Source organism: Oryctolagus cuniculus, chromosome 7, assembly GCF_051225735.1.
Source record: "Oryctolagus cuniculus isolate XC-2025 breed Fujian yellow rabbit chromosome 7, ASM5122573v1, whole genome shotgun sequence".
Classification (NCBI taxonomy): Eukaryota; Metazoa; Chordata; class Mammalia; order Lagomorpha; family Leporidae; genus Oryctolagus; species Oryctolagus cuniculus.
The window spans coordinates 109,122,091-109,138,392 of NC_142873.1; the positions used below are offsets into that span (position 1 = coordinate 109,122,091).

Here is a 16,302-nt window from a genome sequence, read left to right on the forward strand (position 1 = left end):
GAGCCTAGCGTATTTGGTGGAGTAGTATGAGCAGAAGATAGATTTTACCGTACGGTGGGTGCAAATGTGCAGTGAATTAAAGAAATAGAGACAGCAAAGGATTGGCTACTATCGATATATCTGACTGAGAAGATATGGCTGACAAAGTGTTGGGGTGGGGGCAGAGACAAAGGTGGAGACATTTTAGATCAGGAGAGACTCCAGCACATTTATAGGTTGAGGCCAACATGGCAAAAAGAGAGGGAGGAAATAAAGGTATAAGAATATCAGGTCCAACGGAAGGAAGACCTTTCTCTCTGTCCCTCTCTCTCTCACTGTCTAACTCTGCCTGTCCAAAAAAATAAATAAATAAATAAATAAATAAATCAGGGGATCACTGGACAAAGTCAAGGAGAAAACAGCATGTGTGCTGAGAACAAAGAGAAACAAACATGAGTGGACAGGGACGTCTCATCCCTTGAATTTGGATAAAATAAAACAAAAATCCAGGCGGATGTAGTTAAACGCAGAGATCCCTCTACTTGGGTTAACGGCAGCTTCTGACACTACTGAGTGTTCCCTCCTATCCCAGCCTCTTCCTGACCCTTGTCCTGCACGCACAAACTTGCATCCAAGAGCCCAACAGTCGTGGGAGGCTAATACATTGGCTGGGATACGATAAGGAACGCCCCTAGGTTGGCTCACTTAGTTCAAAACAAAGACGTAGGGCTCAAAAAATTCAAAGCAACGTAGTCACCGATTTGGACTTATATTTCTAATTTGTTCTTGGAGCGAGAGGATGAGGCTAGTTTGAAAACAACAGAATCCAACTTCTGAGAGCCTTCCAAAGCTACCTACTCCCTGCAGCGGAGCCGCGGTTGGGTGGTTGGGGCTGCGTATGTTTTGAGCCCTGGAGTTCTAGGCTTGCTCTTCTAAAGCCTCTGTGTTGAGAGTGTTGGTCCAGGCCACCAGATCGTCCACCTCCTCTTCCCAGTCCTCCTCCGTGTCGCTATTAAACGAGGAAGCTTCGCTCTTCCACCCCGCCTCTTTTTCATTGGAATCTGTGACATCGCTGTTGGTTTGTGACTCAGGATAAGCGTCGTCTACTGTGTGATAAATACGAAAAACGGAAATGTAATAGACATAGTGGGAAAAAAACATCAAAAAGAGACATGTTCCTGCATTTGGCCAGCATGCTGAATTTAGATCATCTGAGTGAACATAAACACCTTTTTAAACTTCAAAAATATCATGCTATATAGTTAACCTGGCCATCAATCATCCTCTCCCTTTCACTCAGCCTTTCTGTTTTTTTTGTTTTTGTTTTTGTTTTTGTTTTTTCCAGCAGAGTGGACAGTGAGAGAGAGAGACAGAGAGAAAGGCCTTCCTTTGCCGTTGGTTCACCCTCCAATGGCCACCGCGGCTGGCGCACCGCGCTGATCCGATGGCAGGAGCCAGGTGCTTCTCCTGGTCTCCCATGGGGTGCAGGGCTCAAGCACTTGGGCCATCCTCCACTGCCCTCCCGGGCAACAGCAGAGAGCTGGCCTGGAAGAAGGGCAACCGGGACAGAATCCGGCGCCCTGACCGGGACTAGAACCCAGTGCCGCAAGGCGGAGGATTAGCCTAGTGAGCCGCAGCGCCAGCCAGTCTTTCTGTTCTTATTAGTTTATTCGTTTAACCTGCATTTACCGAGTCCCAGTTGATGTGTCTGGAGCACATTATGGAGGTGGGGATTTTGTCCCTCTGTTAAGATAAGTTATGAAAGCGCTCATTCCAACTGCCTCACCTTCTACACGCCCTTCTCAGGATGAATCCTGCAAATGCTGCCTCTTTTAACGTACTTGTTAATCTTAAAACAATTTAGGTCAATCTTCAGTTTAACTTAGAATAATGCAGTTTAAAATTGCTGATTGGTGGGTTCTGGCTGCCGCCATTCACTGGCGTGACCAGTCTGGATTCAGCTAGAAAACAGAACCTCTCAGCTAGTACAAGAGCGAGGGGTTTAAGGTAGGAAGCTGAGATGATCCGGGTGTGGGATGGCGGAGGGGAGGCAAGGTCTGGCTGCTTCGCTGAGAAGCGTGGAGGCAGTCGCTGCTCCGTGAGCCTGATGTACGAACAGGAAGTGGGAAACCAGGAAGGAGCTCCTGAAGCACAAGGAGGATATGCTCATAGGCAAAGTGCGACATAAATGCCACGTTCATGGGGCCGTGTGTGAAGTGACCATGTCTGCGAAGTGGGACTCGGGGGAAAGATCTGTGCCTCTGCTGTGCCTGGGGAAGCTGCCACACCCGATATGCACACCTTCCTGAGCACAATGGCCTCTTCTCTCTCCCGACCTGCCCCACGCCACCTCCTCAGTCTCAGGTGAGTGTTCCTCTTCGGCAGACCACCCCACGCTACCTCTCTGCCAAAGAGCTACGCAAAGCTCATTCTTTTCCCAACTGAGTCATACTTCCCTTTGATGTCTTGTACAAGTTCTCCATTGCTACACAATAAACAATCACAACATCTTAGCGACAGGCAACAGTAAGTTTTTGTTTAGGTCACCTGCGTGCCCATCAGTTAGGGAGTGAATTCTTTAGCTGGAAAATGGCTGAGAACACTTGGCTGAAGAAGCTTGGCTCGGTGCCCCATCTCTCTCTCTCTGATCAGCCAACGTCCAGGCATGCTCTTGTGAAAAGGAGATAGCAAACCATGCAAATCCTTTCCAAACCCTGGGGTTATCACAGCCACTGATACTCCGCTGATCAAAACAAGTTCAAAGTCAAGGGGCGCGGAAGTATACACTTTGCCCATGGAGGTAGAGTAAGAATGAATATTTATGAATGATAATCTAATTTATCACAAGCTCTTAGATATAGTCCCCTCTGAGCAGACACAAAGAAAAGCCTGTCCCACTTTCAGAGAGGACAAGACTCAGCCCTGGGGATCTGGTCAGTTTCTAGACATTGCTTGGAAGCTTCTCCCTACCAGCTTACCTTTGTTTTTCCCACTCATCATTGGTTTACTCCTCTTTTTCCAAAATCGCAGCAGTGCTAGAAGACTCTACCTCACCCCATCTCACTTGCCCGTTTATCCAGGAGCACTGACTAGCTACTGCATGCAAGCAGTGCACTGTGGCAGACAGACGGGAGCAGTCCTGCCCTGTGCGGAGCTCACGTCTTCCCAAGGAGACTGGCAGTAAGCCAACAAGCAGACAGTAACAGCAGGTGTGGCAGACTCTCTGAGGCGGGCCCTCAGGGTCCTTGCAGGCTGGTGTCCACACCTGTGTGAAATCCCTTCCCTTCCGAGAGTGGGTGGGACCTGTGTCTTGCTTCCAACCAATGAAACGTGACGACAAGGGAGACGGACTCCCACTCCCTTGAATATGTCGCCTAATATAAGGTTCCATTTTGCTATCAGCTTCACTCTGAAGATGCTCCCTGTGGCTGGCTAAAGTAGGAGGCCACATTGGGAAGGTACAGAACTGTGGGCAGCCTCCAGGAACTGAGGGAAGCCTCCAGCACACAGCCAGCAAGAAGCCGGGGCCCTCTGTTCCAAAGCCAGAAGAAAACAAATTCTATTGATAATATGTTATATAGCAACAGGAAGCTAATAGAACAGGATGTGGCTATGCCAGAAGTGCTATGATAACTCGCAAAGAGAATTTCCTAGAGAAGGTAATACCTAGACTGAATCTCAAAGGATGGGTAAGATTAGAAAGTAAAGGAGGGGGTGTGTATCAGAAAACACAGTGCACCTCTCATATTGTTTTGCAATAACTCAGGACACAATCATAAAAGCAGACTGGAGCTGTGGGTGTGGGTCTGATGAAGCATGGACAGAAATCGCTGTGATCACGGATGTAACCAAATAACCTCTTCTGGTGGAGGTGGAGAACACGGAGATAGCAGGGAGGTGCAGAGAAACCCTGGAGTAGGCAGACAGGAAGGCTGGGGAAGGCAGCAAGTCTCCCCAGTGCTTGCAGGGACCCTGCAGTCTGGAAGAAGGCCAAGTTGAAGGGAGAAGCCCGAGGCTGGCAGCTTACAGGGGGAACCCTGAGTGGTATAGAAGATAAGTAGATGTTGAGCCATGGAAAAGAAAGCTGGAACAGAAGGAGCAGGGCCCGTGGAGCTCACTGAATGAAGGTCATTGCCTGTGCTAGCATTCATGTGCTGCTGTGTTTACAGAGAGGTGACAGGAAACACAGCAAGTAATATGTTACAGCACTTTCCAGAGTTCCAAGAAGTTGACATAGGTGGAATCATTTAGTCACACGAATACTGCGCAGGAGGGAAGGACACTAGCAACTACTATTTATTGAGCATCGTCTGTGTACCCAGTGTGAGCCGAGGATGAAGGAACTGGAGCTCAGGGGCCAAGTGGCCTTCCCACAGCTCACAGAGCATGGTCTGAACCCCAGGTCTCTGAGCCCAAACACGTGGATCTGGTGCTGCCTCTACACTAGGTGACTTCTCTAAGTTACCAGCTCGATCTCTCTGCTCCACTGCCCTGGACCTGTCTCAACAACTTACATTGTTTCTTTGCAACAAGTTCATTTTTAAAAGCACACCCCACAAGGAACCTCAGCTACCACCCCACCTTTCTTTTCAGTGTATTGCATATATCTCTTAGCCCATGCGTTTTAGGGATCAGTTTCTTAGTGATTACTTAGGGCTGCTTTTTTCCATTTTGCAGCTTAGTCTTAAATTTTCAAACTGTATTATTAACCCATTAGAAGTAGTAAACTTGAAAGTGTAATTCAGTTTTTTAAAGCTATAATTCCTGCGCAATTTTCTGAACTGATTTTTTTTAGAAAGAGTTGGAGTTAAAAGGAAAACACAAGAATTAGGCCTCATGTATTCAAATGTATTCTGAACTGAACAAAAAATTGTATTGATGCTTATGAATAATATTTTAGTTCTAAAAGCAAAAAAATACGTAGGCTGAATCCAATTTACTTGTAGTTGGGAGGCGATGCATTCTTTTGGTTGAGGGACTGACATGGCCATGCATTCTAGTTTCCCTAGAAAACCGAGCCTTGGTAGCAGCATACCTAGAAAGAGAAGAGAAGAAATCATCTCAAGTCCCAAGTGAATTTTGGGAAGTGTACTTTACTTTTGAGGAAAATAAACCACCTACGTGAAGTGAACCAGAAAAGTAGAACAATGGCCTTTAAACACAGTGCCACTCTGAATGTTGACTAAATTGACAATAAAATGGAATTATTTCAACATCTGCTAACAGAATAGTACTTAGAAAAGCAAGCAAATATGACAGAAGATTAGAATTGTAGAAGTAGAAAAAGCATCATGTAGCATTAAAGGGTGTATCATTAAAGGGTGTATCAGTATCCTAGGGCTACCACAGCAACCAACCACAACTTCAGGAACTTCAAATAATACAGTCCTCCCTCCCCGGTGGGGGATATGTTCCAAGCTCTCCTGTGGATACCTGAAGTCAGACACAAAAGCCTGTACATTGTGATGTTTCCTCACACACACACACACAAATTTCACAACTTTTCTATCTTAATGAAGCACTTCTCATGTGTGGTGGCTATAATTTTTGCAGTTTCAAGAGTGACAGAAACACCAGCACAAATTTCTTTTACCTTCTTCACAATTTCGCCAGTAGGACATTTGTTCTTAACATTGACCTTAGCCACCTCGGCATACCAGATCCTTCTTTCCTTATTTAGGACTTCCACGTTTTCACTTCAAGGAAGCACTTTGTAGTTCCTCCATTGCATACCCAAATGCCAGCATTACCATTGTTGGCTTTTGGGGCCATTATTAAGTACAATCAGTGCCTGAACATGAGCACTGTGATACTGCAACAGTCCATCTGATAACAAATTAAGTAATTAATGTCCAGTGTGGAAAATCTGGACAAAGCAGTAATTCACATGCAGAGAGAAGGGGGACAAAGTGCGACAAAGCGCACAAAGTGCAAGATTTCATCACGTGAGTCGTCATGGTGTACAACTGAAAACTTACGAATTGCTTATTTCTGGAATTTTCCACCTAATATTTTCAGGCCATGGATGACAGCAATTAACTAAAAACTCAGAAAATAAATCCAGAGGTAAGGAGGACGTCTATTACAGGAACTTACTCTCACGTTCTGGAGGCTGAAGTCTAGGCTCCCGGTGAAGTCTCCAGGTAACAGCCTTCTCTTGCTTCTTCCTAGCGCCTACTGGCTCCCAGCAAACTTGGCCGACAGCTGCACCCCTCCCTTCTCTGCCCCCATCATCACATGGTTCCTTCCCTGCATGTGTCTCTCGTGTGTCTTCTCCTTTTCAGAGGCTATCAGTCATCAGATTCAGGGCCCTCCTTAATCCAGTAGAGCCTCATCTCCATTAATTACATCTGAAGAGATCATTTCCAAATAAAATCAGATTGTGAGGCTTGGGGTGGGGTGGGGAAGGCAGGAATTTTGGGATAGCACAATTAAACCTTTTTTTTTTTTGGTTAGTTTGGCCAATGATGTATCAATTTTATTAATTTTCCAAAAAAAAAGCAGCTCTTCATTTAACTGATCTTTCCTATTTTTTTTGTTTCAGTTATGTTTATTTCTTCTCTAATTTTTATATTTCTTTCCTCCTCCTAATTATGGGTTTGGTTTGCTGTTCTTCTAGATCCTTGAGATGCATTGCTAGATCAATTATTTGATGCCTTTCCAATTTCTTGATGCAGGCACCAATTGTTATATACTTCCTTCGTAGTACTGTTTTTGCTATACCCCATTAGTTTTGATTTTTTATCATCGTCACTCATTTCTAGGAATTTTAAAATTTCCTTTATGATTTCTTCTATGACCAACTGTTCATTCAGGAGCATGTTGTTCAGTCTCCAGGTATTTGCATATTTTCTAAAGTTTCTTAAGTTATTATTTTCTTTTTTTTAAAAAAATATTTATTTATTTGAAAGTCAGAGTTACACAGAGAGAGGAGAGGCAGAGAGAGAGAAGGTCTTCCCTCTGCTGGTTCACTCCCCAATTGGCTGCAAGGGCTGGAGCTGCACTGATCTGAAGCCAGGAGCCAGGAGCCTCTTCCAGGTCTCCCACGTGGGTGCAGGGGCCCAAGGACCTGGGCCATCTTCTACTGCTTTCCCAGGCCATAGCAGAGAGCTGAATTGGAAGTGGAGCAGCCTGGTCTCACACCAGTGCTCATATGGGATGCCAGCGCTTCAGGCCAGGGTGTTAACCCACTGTGCCACAGACCTTATGTTGTTAATTTCAAGCTTCATTCCATGGTGGTCAGAAAAGATACATGGTATGATTTCAATTTTTTTGAATTTTCTGAGACTTTCTTTATGGCCTAGGATATGGTTTATCCTAGATAAAGTTCCATGCACTGATGAAAAGAGTGTGTATTCTGCAACTGTGGGATGACATGATCTGTAGATATCAACTAGGTCCATTTGGTCAGTGGTGTAAATTAGCTCTGTTGTTTCTTTGTTGATTTGTTTGTCTAGTTGATCTGTCCATTGATGAAAGCGGGGTGTTGAAGTCCTCAATTATTATTGTATTGGAGTCTATATCTCCCTTTAGATCCATTAACATTTGTTTTAAGTACCCAGGCACCCCCCCCAGCACTGCATGTGTATGCATTTACTATAGTCACATCTTCCTGTTGAATATATTCCTTAATTATTACATTAGACCCTTCTATGTCTCTTTTAACAGTTTTTGTGTTAAAGTCTAATTTTGTCTGATATTAGTATGTCTATTCTTGCTTGTTTTTCCTTTCCATTAACATGGAATGTTGCTGTGGATTTGTTCTGAGAGGAAGAGCGCAGTGGGAGCAAGAGGCATGGAGTCATGACACAGACACCAGGAGTCGGATGAAAGTGGGCTAGAGGTGAACAGCCCGCAGACTCGTTTATTTCAGTACAGCAGCTTATATAGATGAGGCAGCCAATCCGGTCAAGGGGCAGTTTATGCTCTAACCAATCACTGCCTGTTGCCAGGCAGGTTCTTTTGCCAGGTGGGTTCCAAAGCCATTCCTGAGTAACTGATGCTCACTTGCCAGTGGCCATCTTGGCATGGCCTTCTCATTCCACCACAATGGAATATCTTTTTCTTTTCTTTCACTTTCAATCTTTGTTGGTGAGGTGTATTTCTTGTAGGCAGCAAATAGTTGGGTCTTTTTTTTTTTGTTTTTGTTTTTTGTTTTGTTTTGTTTTTTTTTTTTTTTTAAATCCATTCAGCCTATCTGTATCTTTTAATTGCAAAATTGAGACCATTTACATTCAAGATTATTATTGATAAGTAATGACTTTGTCATGCTATTTTCCCATAAATACTCCTATTGTTTGTTTTGGATTTCCTTTGCAGATGTACCAGGAGACTTTCTTCCTTCACATTCTTTCTCGGTGCTGTTTCTTTGTGTTGCATATTCTTAAGAATCATTTGTAAGGCTGGACAAGAGAGAACTGATTCTTTCAATTTCTGTTTTGGGAGGTCTTTATTTCACCTTCATTTATAAATGAGTTTTGCTGTGTACAGTATTCTGGGTTGACAGTTTTTTTTTTTTTCTTTTAGGACTTGGACTATGTCTCTCTATTCTCTCCTTGCCTGAGGATTTCTGATGAGAAATAAGCTGTCAATCTTATTGGAGATCCTTTAAAGATAATCTGGTGTCTGTCTTGAACATTTTAGATTCTTCTCTATGTTTTGCTTTAGAAAGTTTGATTATAATGTGCCATACTGAAAGCTCTTCTGATCATACCTAGTAGGAGTTCCATGTGCTTCCTGTACTTGGATGTCCCTATCTTTCTCAGATTAGGGAAGTTTTGTTTTTATTTCATTGAATAGGTCTTCTTATCCATTCTCTTTTTCCATACCTTGAAGAACTCCTAAAATATGTATTTTTGGTCATTTCATAGTATACCAAAAATCTCAAACACTATTTTCAGTTTTTTTTTTCTTCCTTTTTTTTTTGGTCTATTTTCAAGGATTTGTCTTCTAGCTAGGATATTCTTTCTTCTGCCCACTGTCTTTCCACTGTATTTTTTGTTTGACATATTGAATTCTTCATTTCTAATATTTCAGTTGATTTCTCTTCAATATCTCTATCTCTCAGCATTAATAATTATTTATTTATTTGAAAGGTGGAATTACAGAGGCAGAGAGAGAGAAAGAGAGAGTCTTTCACTCACTGGTTCACTCCCCAAATGGCTGCAACAGCCAGAGTTGGGCTATTCCAAAGCCCAGAGCCTGGAGCTTCCTCCAGGTCTCCCTCATGGGTGCAGGGCCCAAAGACTTGGCCCATCTCCCACTGCTTTCCCAGGCCACAGCAGAGAGCTGGACTGGAAGTGCAGCAACTGGGACGCAGATCAGCGCTGCAGGCAGTGGCTTTGCTTACTTCACCCCAGCACCAGCCCCATGTATGGATTTCTTTAACTCATGAATTTGCTTGTCATTGCTTCTGAGTAATCCTATAATCATTCTTTTGAATTCCTTTTCAAGCATTTCTTTAATCACTTCATCTTCACATTCTAATATTGAAATGTTGTCTTCCTTTTGGGGAGTCATACTGTCTCATTCATGGTTCTTGTATTTCTGTTTATTTGTAGGCATTTGTGGAAACACTTGCTGAGTTTTCTCCTCTGAGGGCTTTTATCTTTGAGATATGCCTCTTTGGCTTAGTGGAGTCTATATTCCTCCAGAGGATATCCGGAGAGGTGTGCCGGAAGCAGGCAGGGAGCTCGGGCCGCTGCTCAAGGGTGGGGAAAGAGTCCAGAGCTATACCAAGTTCAGTGTGGCAGATCTCTTTTATCATCAGGAGGGAGGAGGGTATGGTCACATCGCTGGCATGATCATAGCTCAGCCCCTCTCTGCCAAGGTGCACCAACGGTGCAGGGCGAGCCCACAGTGGTTACACACCCTACCCATGCAGGCACATGAAATACATAAAGGATCTCTGTGCTCTCAGTGTGAGCATAGAATCCTCTGGGATGATCCACCCCAGGCACTCAGGGAACTTGAAGCCTCCAAAGCCAGACACAGTAACTGCCCAGAGACCCAGCCACACTCCATGTCCTATCACACAGGGAATTCCCACAGTCATAGCGTGCAGGGATCTCACAGTCACAGGGAGCAGGGAACCCACTGGCAGCCCCATGAGCTTCCCCTGTTCACAGAGACAGCTGTGATGTGTCCCAGCTGCCGGCCTGAGAGAAGCTGTTCTATGCTCTACTTGGCAAGTCAAGTCTGGGCGCCTTGATAGGGTGAGGGCAGCAGAAGAGAGGGGAACACTTCACAGGCCTAAGAGGTTGCTCCACCTCCACCAACCCAACCCTCCAGGCCAGACTCAAAGTCAGTGGGGACCATGGATTTATCCCTCTGATAAAATCCTACAGTCACACAGGGCCTGGCAGTCTCTACTCGGCTTATTAAGATGGTGCTTCCTCCCTGCCAGTCACCAGGCACCCTTTGGGGGACGGGAAGAAAGCAATGTGCTCTCCTTTCAAAGGGTTAGGTGGGTACCCTGCCCCTGCTAACCCTCTAGGCCGGACTCAAAGTCAGTGGAAGCCATGAGGTTCTCCCTCAGGCAATATCACCAGTGCCACAGCTGCCATAGGGTCCTCTCACCTTGCTCCAAGAAGATGGCATTTCCTCCAGCCCTTGGCTGTGGGTGTAGCTGGGAATACCCCGCTCACTGCTGCATGACTGTACCATCCCCACTGCTCCACAGCATCTCTCTCCTTTCTGTAGAATTTCCACTGCAAACTTCTCTCCTGCTATCCCCTGGGAATGCAGTTCCTCCCCTTTTCTTCTGCTATCTTTCTGTGGTCAGAATCAGCATGTCTTTTTCCTATTCAGCCATCTTGGATCTCCTTGAATTTTTCAATGTTAAACTTCAGTTACATTCCTGGTATAAACCCTAAATTGGTCATGATGAACTATTATACTTAATTATAGTTATTTGCTATAATTAATCATGACCAAATGCAGTTTATACTAGGACTATAATCTTGATTTGGAATTTAAAAAATCAAAAGATTTTAAAATATACACATACACACCTATAAAAGATGATTTTTCAATTATCTTTTTGAATTTGCCACATATAAATGGATTTAAAGATTTTTACACTGAAATCAACTTATATTTTAATTGCAGTTTACATAAATTTTTTGAAGTAGCCCTGTCTATAGCTGAATTCAACTTGCTAAAAGTTTGCATCTATGTCTATGCAGTGTATTGATCTGTAGATTTCAGATACTGTTTTTGGTTTTGCTATTGAAGTAATGCTGACTTTATTTGTTGAGAGGTGTTCTATTCTCTGAAAGAGTTTGAGCACATGGGTAATATGTTTTCCATACACATGTGGAAGAAATCTCCAGTGAAGCCCTTTGTTGTCCTTGTGTGAAGACCTTTAACTAAAAAGTCAATGTATTCATTAGATAAGGTATTATTCAGGTTATACATTTCTTTTAAAATGGGCCTTGATAGATGTTATCTTCCAAGAAATTTGTTCATTTCATTGGTGACTGAATTTATTGGTTTGAAAAAAATCTTTCTCTTCATTGTAGAGAGATATTTTCATTGGGTATAAAATTCTAGTGTTGATAACTTCTTTCAAGTGCTTTAAAATTGTCATCCATTATAAGTTGGCTTGCCAGGCTTCTGTCATGAAGTTGTCATGAAATTATCTTTGCTTCTCTACATATAAGATGTAGATTTGTGGTATTATTTTCTACTTTTAAGAATTTTACCTTTATATCTTAATTATAGCAATTTGGTTATGATGCCCATTGGTACAGTTTCTTTATAGATTCATTTGGCTTCATGGTATGTACATTAATAGCTTTCATCAAATTTGGAAAATTTTCCATCATAATTATTTCTTCAAAAAAATTTTTTTTGTCTTCCTCTTCTGGGACACCAATTCCCTCTATCCTACATCGCTCAACATTGTCCCAACTCAGTCAACAGCTCAGTGAGGATCTTTTCTTCCTTTCAGTCTTTTTTCTTTTGCCCATTTTTAAGAGTTCGTATTGCTGCACTTTCTGGGTCATGAGTATTTTCTTCTGGAGTGTCTAATTTGCTGCTCTTCTCAGATATATATCTCAGATATATATGTATATATATTTAGTTTTCAAAAAGCTTTATTTTTTTTGAGAGACAGAGTGAGAGAGAGACAGATAGAAAGAGATCTTTCATCTGCTGGTTCACTTCCCAAATGTCTAGGTTTGTATTACCAGGAAGCTGAATAGGAAGCAGGGGAGCTGTGGCTCCAACCAGGGCCTCCAATATAGAATAAGGGAGTTCCAAGGGGTAGCTTAACTACCATGCTGCAATGTCTGCCCCTTATTTATTCCTATCTATAGTTTTCCATTGGTCTTTCTTATTTTTTCTGTTTCTTTCTTTATTGTATTAATATTTTTCTTTAACTACTTGTGTATATTTTATAAGACATATAATATTCACTTTAAGTTTCCTATCTATTAATTCTGTTATCTTTATTTTTATGGATCTATTTATATTGATTGATTTTCCTTCTTTTGGTAGTGAGTCATTACCTCGCTTATTTGCATTAGTGATAATTTAAAAATTTTATTATTTTGAAGCACACTCTCATATAACTGAAAACACAAATTATAAAAACAAAAATGTCTAGAATCATTGAATGTGGTGGAATGAGAAGGCCATGCCAAGATGGCCACTAGTAACAGAGTCTGCCTGGCAACAGGCTGTGAGTGGATGGCTTTAGAAACTGCCTGGCAACAGGGTGTGATTGGTTAGCGCACAGACTGCCCCTTGACCAGATTGGCTGCCTTGGCTATATAAGCTGCTGTAGCAACTGAAATAAATGAGTCTGCAGGCTTCTTGCCTCAGGCCTGCTTTCACCCGACTCCTGGGATCTGTGTGGTGACTCCGTGCCTCTTGCCCCCACTACCCTCCTCCTCCTCCCAGAAATGAATCCACAGCAACAATTGAAGAAATGTAAATTAAATTACTATGGAGTGAAAGGGAGGGGGAGAGAAAGAGAGAGTCAGAAGAGACCTTCTATCCTCTGATTCACACCTCCAGATGATCACAACAGCTAGAGTGGGGTTAGGCCAAACCCAGGAACCTGGAACTCCATCCAGGTCTCCTGTGTGGATGGCAGGGCCATCTTCCTCTGCTTTCCCAAGTGCATTAGCAGGGAGCTCGATCAGAAATGGTGCAGTATCACAGATAGCAGCTTAACCTGCTGCACCACAATGCTGAGCCCTGGTGACATGTTCTAGGGGAACTGCTTGGCCCCCTCTCCTCCTCTGATAAAGCCCAATCCATGTGTCCTTGGGCACAGAGGCCTCCCCCTCTTACTGCTGCTCAGGGGCAGAAGATGAGCAAGCCCTAAGTCGATTTGTGTTTCCTATTTTTCTGGTCAAGGTGAGGACAGGAGGGTAAAGGAGGAGGGAGAGTTGGGGAAGAGAGGAGACAGGGATAGAGGAGGGAGGCTCTCAAAACGTATGAGCAGACCAAAGGAGCAATTCTCAGAAGGAAAACAAATGTCATATATGTGTTTTTACTCATATCAAAACTCTTTCAGGAGAGAGGAAGTGGGGGAGCAGTCTTAAGCTATGGTACCTTGCAGGAGCTTCCTCTAGATTCTCTGCTACAACCAGAAATCTATGGTGAAGTTTTAGTGCTACAATCTTTTTAAAAATAATTAATTTTATTTGTTTGAAATATAGGGACAGAGATCTGCCAGCCACGGGTTTACTCCCCAAATGCCCACAACAGCCAGGGCTGGACTAGGTTGAAGCCAGCTGCCTGGAACTCTATGCATGTCTCCTGTATGGGTGACAGGGATCCAAACACTTGAGTCATCACCTGCTGCTTCCCACAGTGTGCATTAGCAGGAAGCTGGAATCTGAGGCAGAGCCAGGATTCAAACCCAAACACTCTGATATGAGATGCAGGCATCCCAAGCCGTGTCTTAATGGCGGAACCTGATGCTTCTTCCTAGGGCTAAACTCTGAGATAGAAATTCATGAAATGAATTATATCTGTAAGGGGCCTCAATAAAAAGTGTGAAATTCATAACAAACAGTTGAAAGAATTAGTTATGTTAACTCTGATGGAGAAAGCCTGGGTTGTGGTATTTCAGCTTTTAAGTATATTAACTTAGGAAACTTTATTTTTTATTTTGAAAAAACTGTTTCTGCACAACTTCTTAATAAAATGGACATAATTTCTCATTTTATAATTTCTCATTTTAGTTTTGCAGACACATGTAAAAGCATGTAGTAGGCATTCAATAAAATCTATTATAATCTGGAATGATTGAGAATCATAAGATGTTAGATGCAAGCAAGAAAGATTAGTTATTTGAAGACTTTTGAAGTACCAATCTCTATCTCTAGAACACCCAGTCAGAGGCTATATAGATACCTTGAAAAAGTTACTTTTGAAAAAGGAATTTTCCCCTTCATCTTTATTTTTTTCACCTGTCTGTATTTTAAAATATAGGCAGTATCCATTCTAATGCTAATTCTCTCTTTAACCACAAGATGGCACTCAAGTTTCAATCTTTAGGGAATAAAAACCCTAGCATTCCTCCTTAAAAATTAACTAAATATGCAACTCTGTAAACCTATAAAAACAATGTTTAAATTCAATAACCCCGATAGGACAGCACAAACACACAATCAGTGAGTATACTCAGCAGGAAGGTTTTCTACAGAAACAGAGTAAAGAAACACAGGTATGCTAACATCAAAATTACTTGTTTTAGTGAGTTCACATACCCACTTACAATAATCAAACACTAAAGAAACTTAAAAATAAACAAGGAAAAAGCAATAATACAATTTGATATTGATGGGAAAGAAAAAACTACTTTTCCACAGAAATTAGATTTGATTTGCATTTACAATGGGCAGGCAATACTTCTTTGTTTACCTGAAAATCTTAAGTTCTTAATAAATACATATTAGTAAGTAAGTAGGATATACTTTAGTTTTTAATTTTCAAACAACATTTGTATTTATCAATAACATCAAGCAAACTGGGTTACTCTCTTTTTGTCTCAGTTTCTCTCATCGGTTAACCAGAGATGATAGCACTTCTGCCAAGGGATCCTGGGGTGGCAGCCAGCTGAACTGGGTGGCTAGGGGCCTTGTCTTGAAGTGGTGGTGGCAGGTGAGCAATGTGGGCTGCCCTGGAGTGGAGGCTGACTTGAGGCTTTGGAGGAGTTTCAGGGATATTGTTGTGGGTTGCACTTAGAGGTATGACTGTCACCTCCCCAGGTGGCCAGCATCACATTAGGAATGAAAGGACTTAGCCTGCTGTTCCCTGCTCCTCATACCTCCTACGTAGAGATCTGGGCAACAGTCTTTTCGAAGAGTACATGGAATGCAAAAGTCTACCAGACTTAAAAGCTGTTATTTAGACTACCTGCTGACTGGCACAGCTTAGATTACTGGTACAGATTTTTTCCTTTATCACGACCATTAGGTATAGGGTATGATACATAGTTTTATGTGCACATAACAAGAATACTCAAAAGAACAGCTTTCACTGCTTTCTGATATCATATCTTTTACTATTTCTCTAGAGGAAATACAAACTACTGATTAGATTTTTGATTCATATCCTTTCCTGTGTCTTGGTAGACATAAGCATTTGCCTGAATAGCCAAAAGATAGTCAAGGCAATCGGAAAGAAAAAAGACCTCAGAAATGAGCACCAAAAGAAATGATTGACCAATGAATATTTATGAACTGTTTATAATGACAATTGGTTTCTATTAACAGTAACTGAAACATGTGTAAAGTTCAAGAATTTGCATAAAATATTCAAGACTGTCATTTAGATTTCCAGTTTTGAATCACTGTTTATGATTCTATCCTAGAACTCCTACAATAGAGCCATAATCTCTGCATTAGAATGGACCTTAGTAGAAGTCTACAGCTAAGGTTGATGCTTTCTTAAAATTAACTGCTTTCACTTTTAGTCCTAATTTTAAATGGGGAACAGGGTTAAGTATGTACCTTTTTTAAAAATTTATTTTGTTTTTTACTTTTTAAAAAAGATTGATTTATTTATTTGAAAGTGTCAGAGTCAGAGTTATACAGAGTGAGAAAGAGAGGCAGAAAGAGAAAGAGAGAGAGAGAGAGAGGTCTTCCATTCGATGGTTCACTCCCCAGATGGCGGCAGTGGCCAGGGCTGCGCCCAGGCGAAGCCAGGAGCCAGGAGCTTCTTCTGGGTCTCCCACATGAGTGCAGGGGCCCGAGGACTTGGGCCATCTTCTACTTTCCCAGGCCATGACAGAGAGCTGGATTGGAAGTGGAGCAGCTGGGACTAGAACCGGCGCCCATATGGGATGCTGGCACTGCAGGC

General features: G+C 42.4%; 1 protein-coding gene across 9 annotated transcripts in view; it reads right to left on the reverse strand.

The window, feature by feature from the left end:
- Window positions 1–736: 736 nt before the first annotated feature.
- The window catches only part of UBE2U (ubiquitin conjugating enzyme E2 U), a 62,072-nt gene continuing 46,506 nt past the window's right edge, over window positions 737–16,302 (reverse strand). For 5 of the 9 annotated variants that reach the window (XM_008265126.5, XM_002715946.6, XM_089300512.1 and 2 more), the window contains 2 exons: window positions 4,920–5,014; window positions 737–1,085 (listed from right to left, as the gene is read on the reverse strand). In XM_008265126.5, coding sequence (XP_008263348.3) covers window positions 898–1,085; window positions 4,920–5,014 — 283 coding nt within the window. In that variant the 3' untranslated portion in view covers window positions 737–897. Of the gene's footprint in view, window positions 1,086–4,900; window positions 5,015–16,302 lie in introns of those variants that run through there. The other 4 variants (XM_089300507.1, XM_089300519.1, XM_089300518.1 and 1 more) reach the window with 4 other exon arrangements.